The 16,591-nt window shown below is 41.7% G+C and overlaps 2 protein-coding genes across 7 annotated transcripts in view; both read left to right on the top strand.

The window, feature by feature from the left end:
- Positions 1–1,137: 1,137 nt before the first annotated feature.
- tcp11l1 (t-complex 11, testis-specific-like 1) lies at positions 1,138–13,038 on the top strand. Of its 4 annotated transcripts, none has more exons than XM_050073457.1 (11): positions 1,138–1,263; positions 1,362–1,437; positions 1,850–1,999; positions 4,590–4,722; positions 4,826–4,946; positions 5,173–5,393; positions 5,640–5,776; positions 8,772–8,950; positions 9,083–9,264; positions 10,315–10,487; positions 10,619–13,038. In XM_050073457.1, the coding sequence occupies exons 3-11, from the start codon at positions 1,858–1,860 to the stop codon at positions 10,840–10,842; spliced, it is 1,512 nt and encodes a 503-aa protein (XP_049929414.1). In that variant the 5' UTR covers positions 1,138–1,263; positions 1,362–1,437; positions 1,850–1,857; the 3' UTR covers positions 10,843–13,038. The 4 variants fall into 4 exon arrangements, with proteins under 4 accessions (XP_049929414.1, XP_049929410.1, XP_049929413.1 ...); XM_050073456.1 differs by having other exon boundaries at positions 1,159–1,266; XM_050073455.1 differs by having other exon boundaries at positions 1,159–1,258.
- A 3,130-nt stretch (positions 13,039–16,168) lies between these two features.
- The window catches only part of LOC126407636 (homeodomain-interacting protein kinase 3-like), a 32,737-nt gene continuing 32,314 nt past the window's right edge, over positions 16,169–16,591 (top strand). For all 3 annotated transcript variants that reach the window (XM_050072707.1, XM_050072710.1, XM_050072709.1), the window contains exon 1: positions 16,169–16,540. The gene's annotated coding sequence lies outside the window, so the exon portion shown is untranslated. The remainder of the gene's footprint in view (positions 16,541–16,591) is intronic.

Genomic DNA, 16,591 nt, shown 5'->3' on the forward strand with positions numbered 1-16,591 from the left:
CCAATGATTCATGACTTCACTTGGACTTGAGCCTTTTGCAAATACTTGATCATTGCACTGGGGTCCCTGGGGTGGAGGGGCCCGTAGAGAGCAGGCCCTTGCAAGTGATTCAAATTGCCACCTTAGAAATATACTTGTGTTCAAAGATAAATAACTGAAAACACATTATCATTCATTTTAAAAAAAAAAGTGCCATTTGCCATATATATCCTCAAAAAGGCAAACCCATCTGTGCCAACTTTTTATTTAATAGTCAGTAGCTCTCTAAAATAAAATTATATGCTTTTTCTAAATAAGCTATAGAATCTATAAATATACTATGAAATCTATTCAACTAAATGATTACTTTCTTACTTTCTTTGATATTTTTGTCAGATATACAATGATAATTGCTGGGTAATGTGTATGTTGATGTCTCTGTTTTTGTTTTGTTTTTGTTTTTGTCAAGACAATACATGCATAATAGTGTGCACTGGGGCCTGTCATAACGTCCTTACGCCACTGAGTCCTCCACAGATCCACTTTGTGTGAACCAATTTAACAGCATCCAGCCAAGTTGCAGGAGAGAAACATGAAGAATTTATGTTGAATTACTGAGTGCAATTTGGAAAAAAAATGATACCAAAAATATTTTGTTAGAGAACAAAAACTACTTGATGGCCAGCAAAGCCAGAATTGCAGAATTCAAAATGTGCAGGTCAAGGATTCGAGACGTAACAACTAAATACAAAAATGAGCAATTACAAACTTTGAAAAGCATTCATGATGTTTGTAAATGTATTACTCTGATGTTAAAATGGCATTACATCTAGTGCAGAGTGCATAATGACTTGTTTAGGACGTGAAACTCAGAGTTTAGGACTTGGGAGTTGACTTGGGACTTGTCAGTTTTGATGTGGGACATAAGTGCATAACCTTAAGACTTGTGTCTTTCAACAAATAACTTGGTCCTACCTCTGGTTTAAGTAGTTTTTATCAGCTCGGTCAAGACATTCTTGCCAAATTAGGTGTCTTTTGAATCCTAAATCAGAGCTCATTCATTGCGTGTGTGTGTGTGTGTGTGTGTGTGTGTGTGTGTGTGTTTGTATCTGTGTGTGCGGGAGTGGGCTCGACTTCTACGTCATGTTGGCCCCACCCAATACCGGAAGAGTCGCTCGGTTAGCGGCGCCCCGTCAGAGGAAGGCTGCGACGTTAGTAAGCTCGAGCTTCCCAGGATGAAACAAAGCCTTCCTCGTGTTGAAGACGGTGTCTGGCTGTGGTGAAGTTGTGAATAAACCTGTGATAGTGATAATTCCGCTATGGCCAGGTTATGAAGGCGTAGCTGTGTGTTAAGGCTTTGTTGTTGTTGTTGTTGTTGACAGAGAGACCAAAGCTAACGGCACATAAGTTGAGCTTCCCAGCTAACCCGTGTCTTTCCTCGGAGCTGCCGGCTACAAGGTTAGTAACGTTACCGCAGACAGGACAGTGATGACAGCCACAGTAGCATGAGGCTTTGTTGTGTTTACCTCTGTCTCTTCACCTCCTCAATCAGCTTAGCATCGCACTGGCACACTGACTCCTCCTCCCCTCCCCTCCTCTCCTAGTCTAGGTGATGTCATCATCTGTAGATCACAACAACAAACCTGCATGTCTCCTCTTCAGCTCCCTCAGTTTGGACTGTACATGAAACCCCATCACACTGCAGATGCCCTTTATTGATTTAACAATGCTGCATGTCTTGCTAGAGTAATCACTAACTTAACTATTACAGTACATATGACACAAATGTCACACACATATACTGTGATCATTTCACTCGCATTCAGCATTTTACAGAGTGCAACTTTAAACTTTATCTGTTGTCTTGCAGACCTTAGCATGCCAAAGGAGGCAGACCACCATGAGGGTGGAGGAGAAAAGGAGTCAAAGGAGGAGAGGACGCAGGATGCTCCTGAGGAGGCGGTAAGGAAGAGGGTCCGGGCGAATACTCCGAGCCCACACAGGGGGAACACTCCTCAAGGTGAGCAGCAGGTAGATTTCAGAGGGGAACTCCAGCTACACACAGAGCAACAAACCCAAATACAGACAGGGATAATGTGTGTCTAATGCTACACAAGTTTCAACGAATAGAGGAAAAACACTCTAACAGAAAGTCATATCAGATCAAGAAATTAAATATTTGCTCGTAAAGATATTGTCAAGGTGCCAAGCATCCTGGATAAACACTAGAATTTATGTAGGACAGCTGTGGTCCAGGACGTCCAACCTGCTGTTGCAAGTGGCCTCAGTGTATTTAGACCTGGACGTGCGGTGCAAAGCTTTCCAGTTCTTGGCTCCAGTTTGGATCCATCTGCTCCCTATCACATACTGTGACTTCCCAGCTCAGTTCCTCAGTTTCGTCAGATCTTTATCAGTAGAAACATGTAGGCTTAGATGGGATCACAAACAAGCCTTCTTTTGTATGGAGGGGAACAAACATTCATGATCTTGTGAGGGAAAATACCAGCCTCACAAGCACAGTGCTTCAGGGGTTGGAAAATAATCCTGTCTGTACTCTGGAACAAAATGGCTTTATCTTGATTTCTGTCTTGTCATCACCTCGGCATGTTCAACTCTAACCTGAAAGCTGTTAAGGATAGGTGTGGTATGGCAAAATGTACAACTACCATAATGCTATCAGCAAAGCAGTTTGCAGTGTCTGTGATGCTGCTACATTTCACTACACGTGTAAAAATGCAGATTTTGTGATCTCACACATCTGTGGTGTGTAGCTGACTCTCACATATTCACTGTCACTAAATGGCTTTTTTTCACAGTAAAGTGATTATGTGGCTCAATAGCATAATTTCTAGCAGTTGCCATGGTTTTGAGAGTGGTCGCTTGATTGTTATACCTAGACACATCACAGTTAATGGTCTTAAGACAGGATGTTTGGCATGTACTGTAGTATGTTGGGCAGACAAACCACATACAGTACACAGCACACCCTCTGAAAAGAGAATCCTTGTCCACAAGGTCTGGTATCAGCTTTGGCTCTCCTAGGCTAAGTTGATGTATGAGCAGTTTTAACAAATTATACAAAAACTTATAATTGCATTTTTCACTTGCCCCACAATTTAATTGCAAAAAACATTGTAAGCTGCATTATAATTTAAGTGCCAATGACAGCCAAGACCAGAGGTATTACGTTTTCTAGTTGTCCATCCATCCATCCGATTCTCATAAACACAATTTCTCATGAATGCCAGGAGGGAATTTCTTCAAATTTGGCTCAAACATCCACTTGGACCGAAGAGTCCAAGAGTAAGAATGAGCTGATTAGATTTTGTTGGTCAAAGCTAAGGCTGCAGGATATGCAAAAAAACCACAAAGAAATAAAAATGAGTTAGCTGGGATCTGTACCAAACAAGCATGTTCCCTCACATCTAGAATACGATTTTAAGGCAAGCGCATCTTTGTAGCACCACAGTACTTTATTTATAATGGTATGTTGTGACACATTTTACCTTTATCAAAAAATTGCAGCTCCTTCGATTTGGATATTGCAGTTTTGATCATATTTTGATTAACTGTGCAGCCATAGTCAAAGGTCACTGTGATCACTGTGTTTTTGGCCATAATTTAAGAATTCATATGCTAATTATGACAAAATTTCACACAAATGTTTAATAGGACAACATGATGACATTTTATATCTCAAAAGGCCAAGGTGTTCTGCGCTTTTCTGGCCATTATTCAGTGTTATAACTCAGGAACAGAAGGGGAGACATTTTGTTAGATACTAAATTGGTGATAGTAATCTCGGGTGTTCATCCTGAAACTTGAGTGATTGTACTGATTGTCTCTGCTGCCGGGTTGAAACGTGTGAGAGGCACATCCCCATTTCACGGAAAATTTCACCTAGTCCTTCAAAGTCTTCACTGCATATATTATATGGGTTTGGACACACATGAATGTAAACTGCAGCTTGACTGGTTGGCAGTGGCATATAACCACAAGGCGATAATTCAAGTTTAGAAACGCTGCCATAAAATCAGGCATTTAAGACCGCAACGAAAACCTGGAGGGACTGGTTGTGGCCATGGTTGCACATCTGCCATAGGTCGCTTACTCCTGGAGCACAGCTTATCAGTGTTACATGATCTGATAGTTCCTGCTGTGATGTTTTTGCAGATTTTGCATTTGCATAGCATTACACTTAGCAGATAAAGACATGACACTGTGAGTGGGAATTTGTGACTTGTGTTCATGCTCGTTTTAAATTGGATTATCCTTGAGGCACAAGAAATAGAAACTTTGCTTCAAGGCAGGTATGCTGAGCAGAGTGCTTTGTGGATACACTGACAGCACAATCACTTGAAGGGATTAACACATCTTGTAGTTGGTGCGTGCCTGCTTTCATGACAGTCACACTAAATCCACTTGGAAGTAAGAGATAACGCACTCTGTTTACAAATGAGTCCATATGCGCTTTTTTGGCAGTGAAAAATCTATCTTTTTTTCCTCATCGCAACAATATGAAAGTTCAGGTTTCTAGCTTTCGGAGGAAAGTACTCTCTGATGTGTAAATCTGTTGGAACAAATCATTTAAAGATGGATTTCCCTCACAGCCAGCCCCCCCAGGTTTGTCTCTGTGGAGGAGCTGATGGAGACAGCCAAAGGAGTCACCAACATGGCTCTGGCTCATGAAATCATGGTCAACCATGCTTTTCAAGTCAAACCTGCGGAGCTTCCTGAAGGGAGGTGAGTGTTTAATCGTATACAGTGACTGTCCTTTTGATTCTTTGTCTTTGCCTGAGCTCTTTCCTGCTGTAAAAGTAACTGTCCCTCCTGTGCCCGTGTACAGTTTGGAGCGCAGAGTTAAGGAGATTGTGCACAAAGCATTCTGGGATTGTTTGGAAGCTCAGTTGAAGGAGGATCCGCCAACTTATGGTCATTCCATCAAACTGCTGGCTGAGATTAAAGAGGTGAGGCAGAAGTTATTCAGGAAAACTCTGCATATGTGAGGTCTTATTTTAGCTGCCACCTTTTCTCTACAGATATGATCCCGCAGTTGTTTGTATTTTGAGAAGGTCATGGCTTCACACCTTCCCCACCAAACAACTATATCTATCCCTTCATCCTTTAATCCTTCACATACGTCTTTCCATCTTGCCTTGCCTTCAATCGTCCTCCATTTCCCTGCTCACCCAGACACTGCTGTCTTTCTTGCTGCCGGGCCACGGCCGTCTGCGCTCCCGTATTGAGGAAGTTCTGGATCTGCCTCTAATCCAGCAGCAGGCGGAGAACGGTGCACTCGACATCAATCAGCTGTCCCAGTTCATTGTAGGGATGATGGGCTCGCTGTGCGCCCCCTGCAGAGATGAGGATATCAATAAGCTAAAGGAGATCACCGATATTGTGCCTCTGCTCAAGTAAGCCAAGAGACAAGACCATTAATAGTTCTGCGTGCTCCAAGCCTTAGTTTATTTTTAGATTGTGTAATTTAATTCCAGTCCATTACAGAGCAGAAGTCAGCTTGTTCTGGAGTGACGTTATCATAGCAGGTCCCCAAATGTAGTTGGACCTGGAATGTCAAACCTCCACAGGACAGGATAGAATTTCATGACATTTAATTCTCTGTTTCTGTCACTGTCTTCCTCTCTTGTCCTTCCTCCTAGGGCAATATTTTCTGTGCTGGACCTGATGAAGGTGGACATGGCGAACTTTGCCCTGACCAGCATCAGGCCTCATCTGATGCAACAATCGGTTGAGTACGAGAGGAGCAAGTTCCAGGAGTTTCTGGAGAAACAACCCAGTAAGGCATCGCTCTTCCATTAAAGGGATAGTACGGCTTTTTTGAAGTGGGACTGTATTCATAGTCAGTGTATTACATACAGTAGATGCGGTTTGCACGCCCCCAGTTTGGAGAAGCAGCAGCAATACCAACAGAAAAGCTAGTCAATGTAGTGTGGACATAGGGGTAGCAGCAAAACATATAGAAATAATAAACAACACAAAGGCTTGCCAAAATTCTCCATCATTACATATATGTAAATTTTGATTTGATTATAAACAGTTTATTCAGGTGCCTACGTTTTTCACCATGAATACTGTAGGGTTTGATTAGCTCAGTATTAGCAAAAAGTGACGTTAATAAGAATCATTAAACATAACCACTTTAATTATTCGTCCAGCGATATAATTTCATAGTCAGACTAATAAAACCACACCTCTTGTTGATCAGACAAAAATGTTTAACGCACTTTGGGGAAATTATTAATTATCAATTGTCAATTCAAATAGAGCTCAAGTAGCCAGAATCTTTGCACCCGTAAAGTGACTGAATGAAATCCTACAAAAAACCAAGATGATGACTTTATAGACAAACATTTATTCTAACTACTGACACAGAAGACCAAGATGCAATACAACTAACAACAAACAAGACAATGAGTAAATGCAACTATGAGTGGAATGAAATGAATACAGCGATGCATAATGAATGAATGAACGAATGACCAGAGTGAACCAGATGAAGCAGTGAGCAATGGTAAGATAATTAGCAGAGGAAACTTTGACATGGACCTGTGAAAAGCACCATTCAACAGCTTAGAGGCATGGGAAGCCAGAAGGGAAACATCTGAAAACTTCGGGGAGATCCTAGTTTTATCTAATGCTCCCTACCATACTTAAACTACGCATCAAACCCCAGCAAAGGAAAATGATGTTGTTTCACCTGAGTTGTAGCAGACCAGAAAGAAGATGCTCTGGAGGGGGAAGAGGAAAAGGCAGCGTTGCTCCTTGGTGTGAACCGCTCTTGGTGCTGTCCCACGGGGCAGCCCGCTCAGCTGGTCCCTCTCTTCTCCTCAGTCGAACTCCTGGAGCCTTTGGGCGCTTTTGGGCGTTCCTGAGCCCACATGGCAACTTTGGCTCGGATGATCTTGGCCCTCCATGTCGGTCATCTTCACACACCCAGTGTGGGCATGCAGGAGTCTGCCTTTCTTCAGTCCTGACCTTGTTGGTCCAGGATGCAGGAGTTAGGCACACCGTGTGGCATAAAGTTCTTTCTGTTGGGTTTCAGCATGTTCAGTTCTGCCCAGGATGTCATGGAATTGCCCAGCGGGTCACGCTGGATGGAGCCCAGCATGGCCCGCCGGCTTCTCAAAAGTTCTTCTTCAAGTTCTTTGTTCCTTTCTCTCTCTCTAACCTCACTCTCTTATAGTTGTTCCAAGGGGTTGAGACTGGCAGGCAGGCTCCGGCCTCTGTGCTGTGATTGGCCTTGCCAGCTGTCTTCTCAGGCTGATGTCCAGTAGGAGCAGTTCACTGTCACTGGCGGGACATTTCACTCCTCCCCTCCTGTACGTTTGCTTAGTTTAAAGTTTAATTTACTTTAATTGCTTCCTAGATGGTTAATGAAGCTTGGAACATTTCTAATGTTTCCATATTTACCAACGAGGCACTGTCTGCTATTGAATGGTACCAAACACACATTGTCTGCAGCAGGATATTACCAACTTATAAATAAGTGGTCAACAGACACTACTAATTCAGATTTAAATGTTATACATGGTGATCCTGTTATAACATCATATATATATGTACGTGTATGTATATGCACTGAAATAGAAAGAAAGGTGAAACATAAAATTACAATCGAAACGTGTTGGTTCCTGGAATCCACATGTCTGTCTTTCCTCTTAAAAGACAACTGCAGGGAAAGGTGTTATCACATTAACATACAGTACACACAGTCGTCTGCACCATAGAGGACCTGGTGCAGAGTCTTCCTCTTCTCCCTGCATGACACCAACGTGTTAAATAATAAAGTTACATTTGAAACACCTTTCAGACCATGTGGCTGAGTCTGTCTCTGAAGTGACCCAGTGGTTGGTCACCGATTCGTCTTTGATGTCAGGAAGCTGAGTGAAAGTCCATTGGTGTGAATCCAGAATAAACAGGCTTGATCACCCTACAGTGCTTTACAATAAAGATGCAATTTCCCTGTCGGAAAATGCTGTCTGTGTGTAAGGTAAAGCATTTACATTATTCAGAATCCAGCATACACATGAACTGATATTGATATTTATAGATGGGGCTTTTTTTATGTGGCTAAAATACATTTTGTTGCTGACCCCATTTACAGCAGTACATTGCTTAGTTTCTGTGTTGGTACTCCCACCTGCTTCTCCAAACTGGGGGCCTGCTGTCTGACATCTACTGTATGCAGTACACTGACTAAGGATAAGTACCTCATACAGCCCCACTCCAAAAGATGCTAACTATTTCTTTTAAATTATATATATTATATTCATGTGAAAATACTCCATATTGGACTGGCATATATAGGTATATCTGAACCTACATGCTGCTTCAGTTCAGCTGCTTTGACTTGTTTTGGTGCTTGCATCTGTAAACTACAACTTTGTCCCAGTTCTCCTTCTTTGTAGCATTGCAGTGATGCAGCAGCTAGCCAATTATGGCCCACCCTGAAACAAAATGGGGTGTTGTTTATGAAATTCTTTGATTTGCCACAGAGTTTGCACATTGGGTAAAGCAAAGTAAGGACATTCATAATAATAACTATGACTTGCTCTAGCTACTTTTGCTTCTCTCTCCTCTGCTTAAGCATCATACAGCATCTCTGCTGACGTGCCTGACATACTACATGAAATGAAGTACAGTACAATCTCATTTACATATATAAAACAAGCAGAAACAGAAGTATCTGCAGTTGACTTTTGTGCAGAAATGATGGAGCGTCCTACTTGAAGAAGTTGCTATTCATTTGCCCCACATGATCTGTTCTTTAGATGCCTTAGACTACACTGAGAAGTGGCTTGAGGACACAGTGAGATGCCTGAGAGAGGCCGGAGGGGATGGTTCCAGTGCTGCCTCCTCTGACCCTCTCTCACTCCTCCCCGTTAATGTCCATAATCACGCCTATCTACGCCTGCTGAGGTGGGACCATGCCTCAGATCCCTTCCCAGAGGTAAACACAATGAATCCAGAAGCCTGTCATTGTGTCGTCCTGTTAATTATCTTTTTTAATGCATTCTGTGATGTTTTTTAATATTTCATCTTTTGTGTTTAAACTGTGTTCCTCTTCTTCTCGTCTCTACAGACAGTGTTGATGGATCAGGTTCGGTTCCAGGAGATGCAACAGGAGGCCGAGCAATTAGTTCTTCTCTCCTCTGTGCTCCTCATCATCTACACTACCACTGGAGAGGCTATCTCAGGCCTGCCAGGGCTGATGGAGACTCTGAAAAACACTGTCAACGTCATGCTTGCAGACATGCACATACCGTGAGTACCAGTGCTTTGATTCTCACACCTATGTTTAGTAAAGCTACATTGTTTTGATTGTACATTGATGTTGGTGAGGACTAGATTTATCTTTATGTTTCAGACATTGCTGAATTTATTTTGGTAAAACAAAGGGCTTTCTTCAACTAAGATACCACATGAGGTTGGGTGCTGCATGCTACTCTTGTACCTTCTCTGTGCCAAAGTTCAAAGGCACTTACGCTGGGTAGCATTTAAAGTCACTAAGTAACCAAAACCAGCACCATATCAAAGCCTACTCACCAGAAATCCTGAGTTCCAGGCGTTGTTGTTTTAAAGGTCTAGTGTGTAGGATTTAGTGACATCAAGCAGTGGGGTTAGAACGAAAACTTTCCCTGTGTGCCAAGCGTGTTTGAGAACTACAGTGGCCGACGTGAAAATGCAAATGGCCTTATAAACAGCAGCGGCCTCTTGTGTGACATACAACATACATGTCAGCAGTGCTTAATAACAATAACAACTAACAATCATATAACAACGCAGTAACAATCAGTTACTGTCCCTGTTATATGGGGGTTGATCTCCTCTGCTTGGAGGGCAAGGAGCTCCTAGAACTCCTTGTTTTCCCAATTTGAAGATATTTTTGGCAGCTGTTCTTCTTCTTTGAGTTAGATGCTAACTGGTATCAGCTGCTTTTTAAATCTTCCGGGTATGAGTCGCACATATCACATTATCAAAACGTCACACCAATCCAAACCCATCCTGTCCCGTCCATGGTTTACACAGATGTCAATTCAACACTGTCACTACCTCAGCTGTTGCCTTAAAGTTGAGACAACTCTGTTTCCCATTCCTCAGTCATACCTTTTAGAAAGAACGGCAAAGTCGAATACTTTCCAAATTCCTGTCTTGAACAGGCAGTGTAAAAGGGGCTACTGTTGTGTTTGCAGCCTGTTCTACTCCATTAACTGACCAAAAAAAGAGAAAAATCAGTGAATGCAGCCTTTAGTTTGTGCCAGTTTTACAAGTTGTGTTGCTATGCTTAAATTCTTCCTCATTGCCTGTCCGAAGGTCTTTTAGTGCACAGGAGGCCTTAGCGACCCTTGGAGAGAAACTGTGTGTTGAGCTGAGTCAGTGTCTAAGCCAACACGGCTACTCTCCATTCTCAGCTGACCGAAAGAGCACTCTGAAGGGACAAATATCAGCAACCATCCAGCCAGACAACACAGTCCGCAAGCTGATGGGTAAGAAGGGTGACATGTATGATGACTCTCAGGGGTCTGTGCACAGCCAATAATTCGTGGTTGACTGTGTGATTTATGTGAACATTTATTTGGCATTGACTGAGATCTCCTCTCTTTTCCCTTCCCTCCAGAGTCTCGGGTTCAGAACTACCTCCTGGCTTCCCTGGAGTCCAGTCAACATAAGACCCCTCCTCCTCTCCCAGGAGGCCTGGCTCCGGTCAGCAGGGAGCTGAAGGAGCTCGCTGTTCGCTTCAGTCGGCTCGTCAACTTCAACAAGCTGGTCTTCTCCCCGTTCTACCAGAAGATTCTTCATAAAATAGTGTCAGCAGGGGAGAGTCCCGGCACAGACACGTAAACACTGACATGGCAAGTAAGAGTGACGTGGAGAGTGGTCTGTAGTTTTGCAATTTCCTCTCACTAGTAACGGTTAAGATTTAGAGAAACGAGTTGAGGAAGCTGATCTGTATTCAGCGGGTAAAGCCAGCCCCCTAGAGTGTGCACCACAAACCACCATAATCTAAAAATGCTGGCTGCCATCTCAGTTTCATTAACTCACAGTGTTGCTTCTTTGATAAAATCTCAGGCCTCATAACCATCCAGCCATCTTGCATTAAGTTGTTTTCAGTATTACTAGCAGGGCTGGGTATCATTAAAATAGCATGATATCCAAGTCAATACAATACCCGTGTTTTAGAACCAGTACTAAACTATACTTAGTGTTCAGGTAACTATACTGTGCAGAGTAGAAACACATTTCTTTCTGCAAAAAACAAAAAACAAACAAAAAAAAAGGGTCATGTACAGTTTAAAAGTAACAAAATATGAATTCTAAAAAATCTAATTAACGTTTAAGTCAGCAAGACAAAGGATCAAAGCCTTTATCAGGATATTAGTCGTCATTGGCCAACGGTTCTCAGTGTGATTCATCTTCAGTCCTTTATTAATGTTCTTAACCTAGACCCATGGCAGTTGTGTCTTTAAGGGAGCTCAAGAGGTGTGTCAACCTGTCAGGAGTTGCAGGGAGATAGCGTTCAGGCAGAGACATGCGGGCACATTCCATGCAAGGAGAGAAGCCTGAGGAACACTTGATGACAATAAGATTATTAAGAGAAAGTTGCACATTAATACGCTTATTTGTTTACTCAATGATAGAAAAGGAGTCCCTAAAGGCAAAAGGTTGGAAGCCACTGGCCTAGAAAACTCACCGAGTTTGCAAGAAGGGAATAATCCTATATCCCAAAAAATGTGCAACTATTCTTTTAAAAGATACCATTTTGACAGAAACATTAGTAAATAATTAGATTTTACAGTAATCCACTTAAACTGAAGTAATGGAAAAACAAGCTTATATAGCATATAAGACATAGCATATAACCTAGATTATCAGGTTTTCCTTGAACAAATCTCCTTGAGCAGAATGTGCCTCACTAGTATCTGCTGACAACTCTTACCAGGTAAAACCCCTCTTGGGCTGTGCTACAGTAAATACTGGCAGAGCTGGGAGTTATTTCCTAATTTAAGACATTGATAAATTGGGACAAATTACTCCGAAGACAGTAGCGCAAAATATGCATCGGTCATAGAATTTTTGGCGGAGCGTTTTTCCATATTCAGTAACAGCTTTAGGGTCGTGACAGTTTTCAAACTCTGCTAGTGACACATCCAGCTCACCCAAGTAAAAGAGAATGAACTAGACAACAGCTGACTGCATGCTGTCTTTGACACCACAACTGTAAAATATACAGTGGATACAAAGACTTGTCACACCTTTACATCTTTTCTTGAAATCAAATCATTCTTGTTTGGTTTATCAGATTTACTTGGATGAGTACAATTATTTGGGTATGCATTTCTTCCAGTGTATTAAACATGAAATCATATGTTAGATTTGTAATTGTGCACATGGACCAGTAGATGCTCAGAGGAAGCATCTTCACCAAGTCTGTTTGGAGTCTCTACCAGCCTAAATTAAAACTGGAAGAGAATGTTTTGAACACAGCTTGTTTATCGAAATGCATCGCCTCTGAACCTCTGTACTGGCTCATAAGGAATTAAAAGATCTGAAAAGAAGCAGTGGGCTACACCATACTACGGAGCCCCTGGTTTTTGTATCCACTATATGTGCACAGAGACAGTTCTTCTTCCAAGATATTTGACAGTATATTAGATACAAGGGAAAAGACCAGGATAAATCGATGTGTATTCAAGGAAAGCCAGACTGGTGTTATGGACCAACATGAACTGTTGCTGTCTTTAATTGTTACTTGGTTTTTGATATATGTTCACTTATTTATAACATTGCTGACGGTTTATAAGATGATAAGAATATTTAGTTTTGACAAACACTTTGCTTTGGTTAATGGTTTACACACTTGAGGTGGTTACCACAGAATACCTATTGTAGTTGTAATGTTTCTTCTCTCCTCCAAGCAGAATGACATTGCCTATTCCCCAAATGACTGACACATGTTCATTGACTGGTCCCATCAATTACACTGATATTTGTCTTTGAATGTTCATCCAACATGCCAATAAAGCATTGTTTGTCCCACACGGCTGAGTTTTAGCTTTGATTTGAGGGATCTAATGGTTCTTTGGCCTGAGTGACTTCAGAGAGCCAGGTGAAACTGGGTAATGCAGTTCTACATTAAATGCAGTTTACATTAATGACCTTCTATAGGTTTATAAGGTGACATTCACTTCTTTCAGTGGGCTTCTTCTCCACAACTATACGAATATTGTGTGAAAACAATGGAGGACCCATCAGTATCTTCACCAAACTGCTTGCATGTAGTTTACATATATGACACTAGGTGGAGCCAGAACTCCAATTAACCTTATGAACAGTTTATCATGAATACACTAGATTCTAGTATATTCTAGTATCTTTCCTAGTAACTAGAAGCAGAATAATTGCATAGCAGGCGCTAATGAGCAACAAGTGAATTGTTACTTTCACTCCACAAGGGCATATTTCTAAATTACTCACTTGATGATGACCCATTGACTGTAAAAGGCCGAGTTCCCATTTCACTGGAATTGTACTATGTATAGTTTCCATGCGACAAATAAATGATGATTGATAAGTGCAACGTGATGAGACAGGGTGAATCAAACATCCTAAGAGTTTGCTGTCCCCTGGGAGCTAGATAATTTATTTTGAAAGAGGTAAAGTATTACATTTGATTATGGTCTGTTGTATTGCTCACATGTACAGTCCTGAATAACAATGAATTTGCTTGAGTCTGTGATGTCAAAAAAGAAAAACATTCATTCAGTTTTTATCTGTGTTTGTGTGTGTGCTGGGGCAGGACGTCTTTGAGCTTTGTGCCCAGCTGACTGTGGCAACTCTCTCTTCGAAGGTGCGAGTTTAGGAGGTGTGTGTGTGTGTGTGTGTGTGTGTGGTTTAATGATCTTTTGTGCAACTCAATTAAAATGCAAAGCTGGCCCAGTTCAGCTTTGCATTCCTGGATGGTGCGTGTGTGTCTTACTCCAACAAACAATGCTCTTGCACGTTTTTCTGATTCAATGAGACGTTTGTCCACACTTGTTAAATTCTGTTTAGCAGTGGGGCCCTGTGCTTTACGAGTATTTGACAGCATAATATGATTTAATTATGGGTGGCAGTGTTGTAAGCCACATGAGAGTATGAAGTTCTACTTTACTGAGCAGTGGTGAAAGGCCCTCTCTGCATTTGACCCAGTCAGTGGGCAGTTACGTGGCAAGACCCAAATACCAACTGCAGTTAGGCCAGTGTCTGATGTAAGGGCAATTACAGGACTATCTCTACCTAACATGCCCGCCTTTCTAGTTTTGTAGACTTCATAATTTAGTAGTGCTTTTTCACAGGTGACATTTTGACATGTCACAGTAAAAGTACAGAAAATGATATTAGTAATAGTGACACAGTCAAAATGTCTGTTGTGAAAAAGTCCTGCAAGACCCTTCCCTTACATTCTCGACACATTTCATTGAATGGTTTGACATTACCGATCCTATACCCTCAGTAAATAACACTTAAACTAAGTGTATACGAATTATCGTTGTTTCTCTCAAACTCAAATTTGCTGTATTGGCATGACTATTGCCAATGTTCCCATGACAGTCAACACAACAGGCTGCATATGTCATGTTTACCACATCAACAGAGCAGTAGTGCCCCAAGATTTTTTTCAGAGGGGTGGCCTGATGGGGCCACTGAAAATTTTGGGGTGGCACACCAAAACCAAAAGCAATAACTGAATGTTAGGCTGGTTAAAAAACTATGTAAACATGGAGTGTTAAGGAATCAAAGACAGATATACTTTGGTTTCTTATTTTACACTTAAAATTACTAATTATCTGATGTGCACAGACAGTTAACATTTTGAGTCACACAACAATCCGGTTTTAATGTGTTGTGTATCTATATATTTTTGGTGGTTCATGGTTCTTTAGATACACTGGTTGTCCTTTTCCTTAAAAAGACCAGAACATTTACTGGGAACAAGCCCTCTCAAGTTTAGGGGAGGGGGGCACCACTGCTCAAGAGCAAGAAAAGTATCTGGTATCTCACAAAGGCTAGTGTCACTACCTGATTGTGTTTGGTGTCCACATTACTAAAAGATGATGTGAAAATATAATATGTATTTGCTGTTATACTGTCTACTCATGTTAGCTCTGAATAAGCTTCTGTCATGGTTTAATACTGTGTGTCAGGTTTGTGTTGAAAGCATGCAACTGTGGGAACAAAACATTTCCTGGAACAGGCCTTCTTGAGTTTAGGTTCAGACTTGTGAGTAACCATAGAACCCATTATCATTCAGACATCTTGAGGTCTTTTAGAAAATGGCTATGCCTGTTGCTCCCTCACCAAAATTTGGACCTAATTTGGACTGTTATTTAGCCACCGTTCTGACAAGCTATACTGGTATGGTTGGTACTGATGTATGCCTTAGGGCTGGTTGTCTAGTGTCAAGAGATTCCACCACTACCTCCAGGGGAGCTTAGGAAGAAGAAGTGCACCACAGCCTCTTAAAGACAATGATGTCTGCATTCAATTACTTCCTGGTGTGTTGGGGTGCTATGGCAGCACCACTGCACCAGAAACCCCAAAACAACCAGTTTCCTTGTGTAACACTACCTGGCTTTCTTTGCACCAGTTTGTTTGTAGCAATTTGAATAAATGAAGTTTTATTTGGAATTATGCACAATGCCAGCACAATAAAAACAAAAAATGACTAGTACTTCCCGTCTAAAAGACACAGTCACAGCATTAATGTAGAACCATCTTCGGTTCATATCAAATTTCATGCAAAAATTCCCTTATGATATTGTAATAATCAAATTACCAAAAGTAAGCTGACATGCAGTGAAACTGTAGACACAGGACAGCTGTCCAAATCCAGCCATGTGCATGAAAATATGAGCTGTAGTTCAATAATTGGACAAATGTAGGCAGATTTTGAAGGAGCTCAGTAAATTCATATGAATGATTAAATCCAGTTCAAAAGATGATTAAATAAACACATCACAAAAAACTTTTATTGTGTTAAATCTAATTGTAGGCCTATCTAATGGAGTAACGCTCAAACATAATGGAAGTCAAATGTTTTTACTCAGTTGTGACAGTGTGACATTTATAGACTCTCTGTCTGTCCCTCCTCCCTCCCCAACATTCCACACATGCGGAGAAGCAACAAGCTACCGAACCAGCAGCAGCAACAGCTAGCAGCCAGCAGTTATCTTTGTCGGGGACGCGGCGTATTAACATGCAAAAGTTTAGAAACACCGATTCCTCGTCCTGAATAGAGACGGGAGCGACGCTCGACGAGACCTGGGACGGCTGTGGAAACCATGGCTCGTGGCTGGCTTTCGGAATAGCGAGTTATTTGCGTTAATTTGAAGCTTCAAATGTGTGAAAAGTCGCTCGGTCTCTCCTCGTCGTTGAACAAGATGGCAGCAGCAGCAGCAACAGCAGCAGCATCGTTGCAGGATTTGACTGTGGTGCGGGTCCTCGTTGCTAGCCTGTTCTTTGACGCTCTGGGTGATACATTTTATAGGTCTTACTGAAGGTATGTCATTATATCTAACTCAACTGGTTGTCAAACACGTTGTCAGTATTA

Source organism: Epinephelus moara, chromosome 20 (genome assembly GCF_006386435.1).
Source record: "Epinephelus moara isolate mb chromosome 20, YSFRI_EMoa_1.0, whole genome shotgun sequence".
Classification (NCBI taxonomy): Eukaryota; Metazoa; Chordata; class Actinopteri; order Perciformes; family Serranidae; genus Epinephelus; species Epinephelus moara.

Bases quoted from the DNA above. Each gene is read 5' to 3' on its own strand.
- tcp11l1 (XM_050073457.1), top strand. From the start codon at position 1,858: ATGCCAAAGGAGGCAGACCACCATGAGGGTGGAGGAGAAAAGGAGTCA. The intron at 5,777-8,771 runs GTAAGGCATCGC...TCTGTTCTTTAG, and splicing joins GTTTCTGGAGAAACAACCCA to ATGCCTTAGACTACACTGAG. The intron at 8,951-9,082 runs GTAAACACAATG...TCGTCTCTACAG, and splicing joins CCTCAGATCCCTTCCCAGAG to ACAGTGTTGATGGATCAGGT.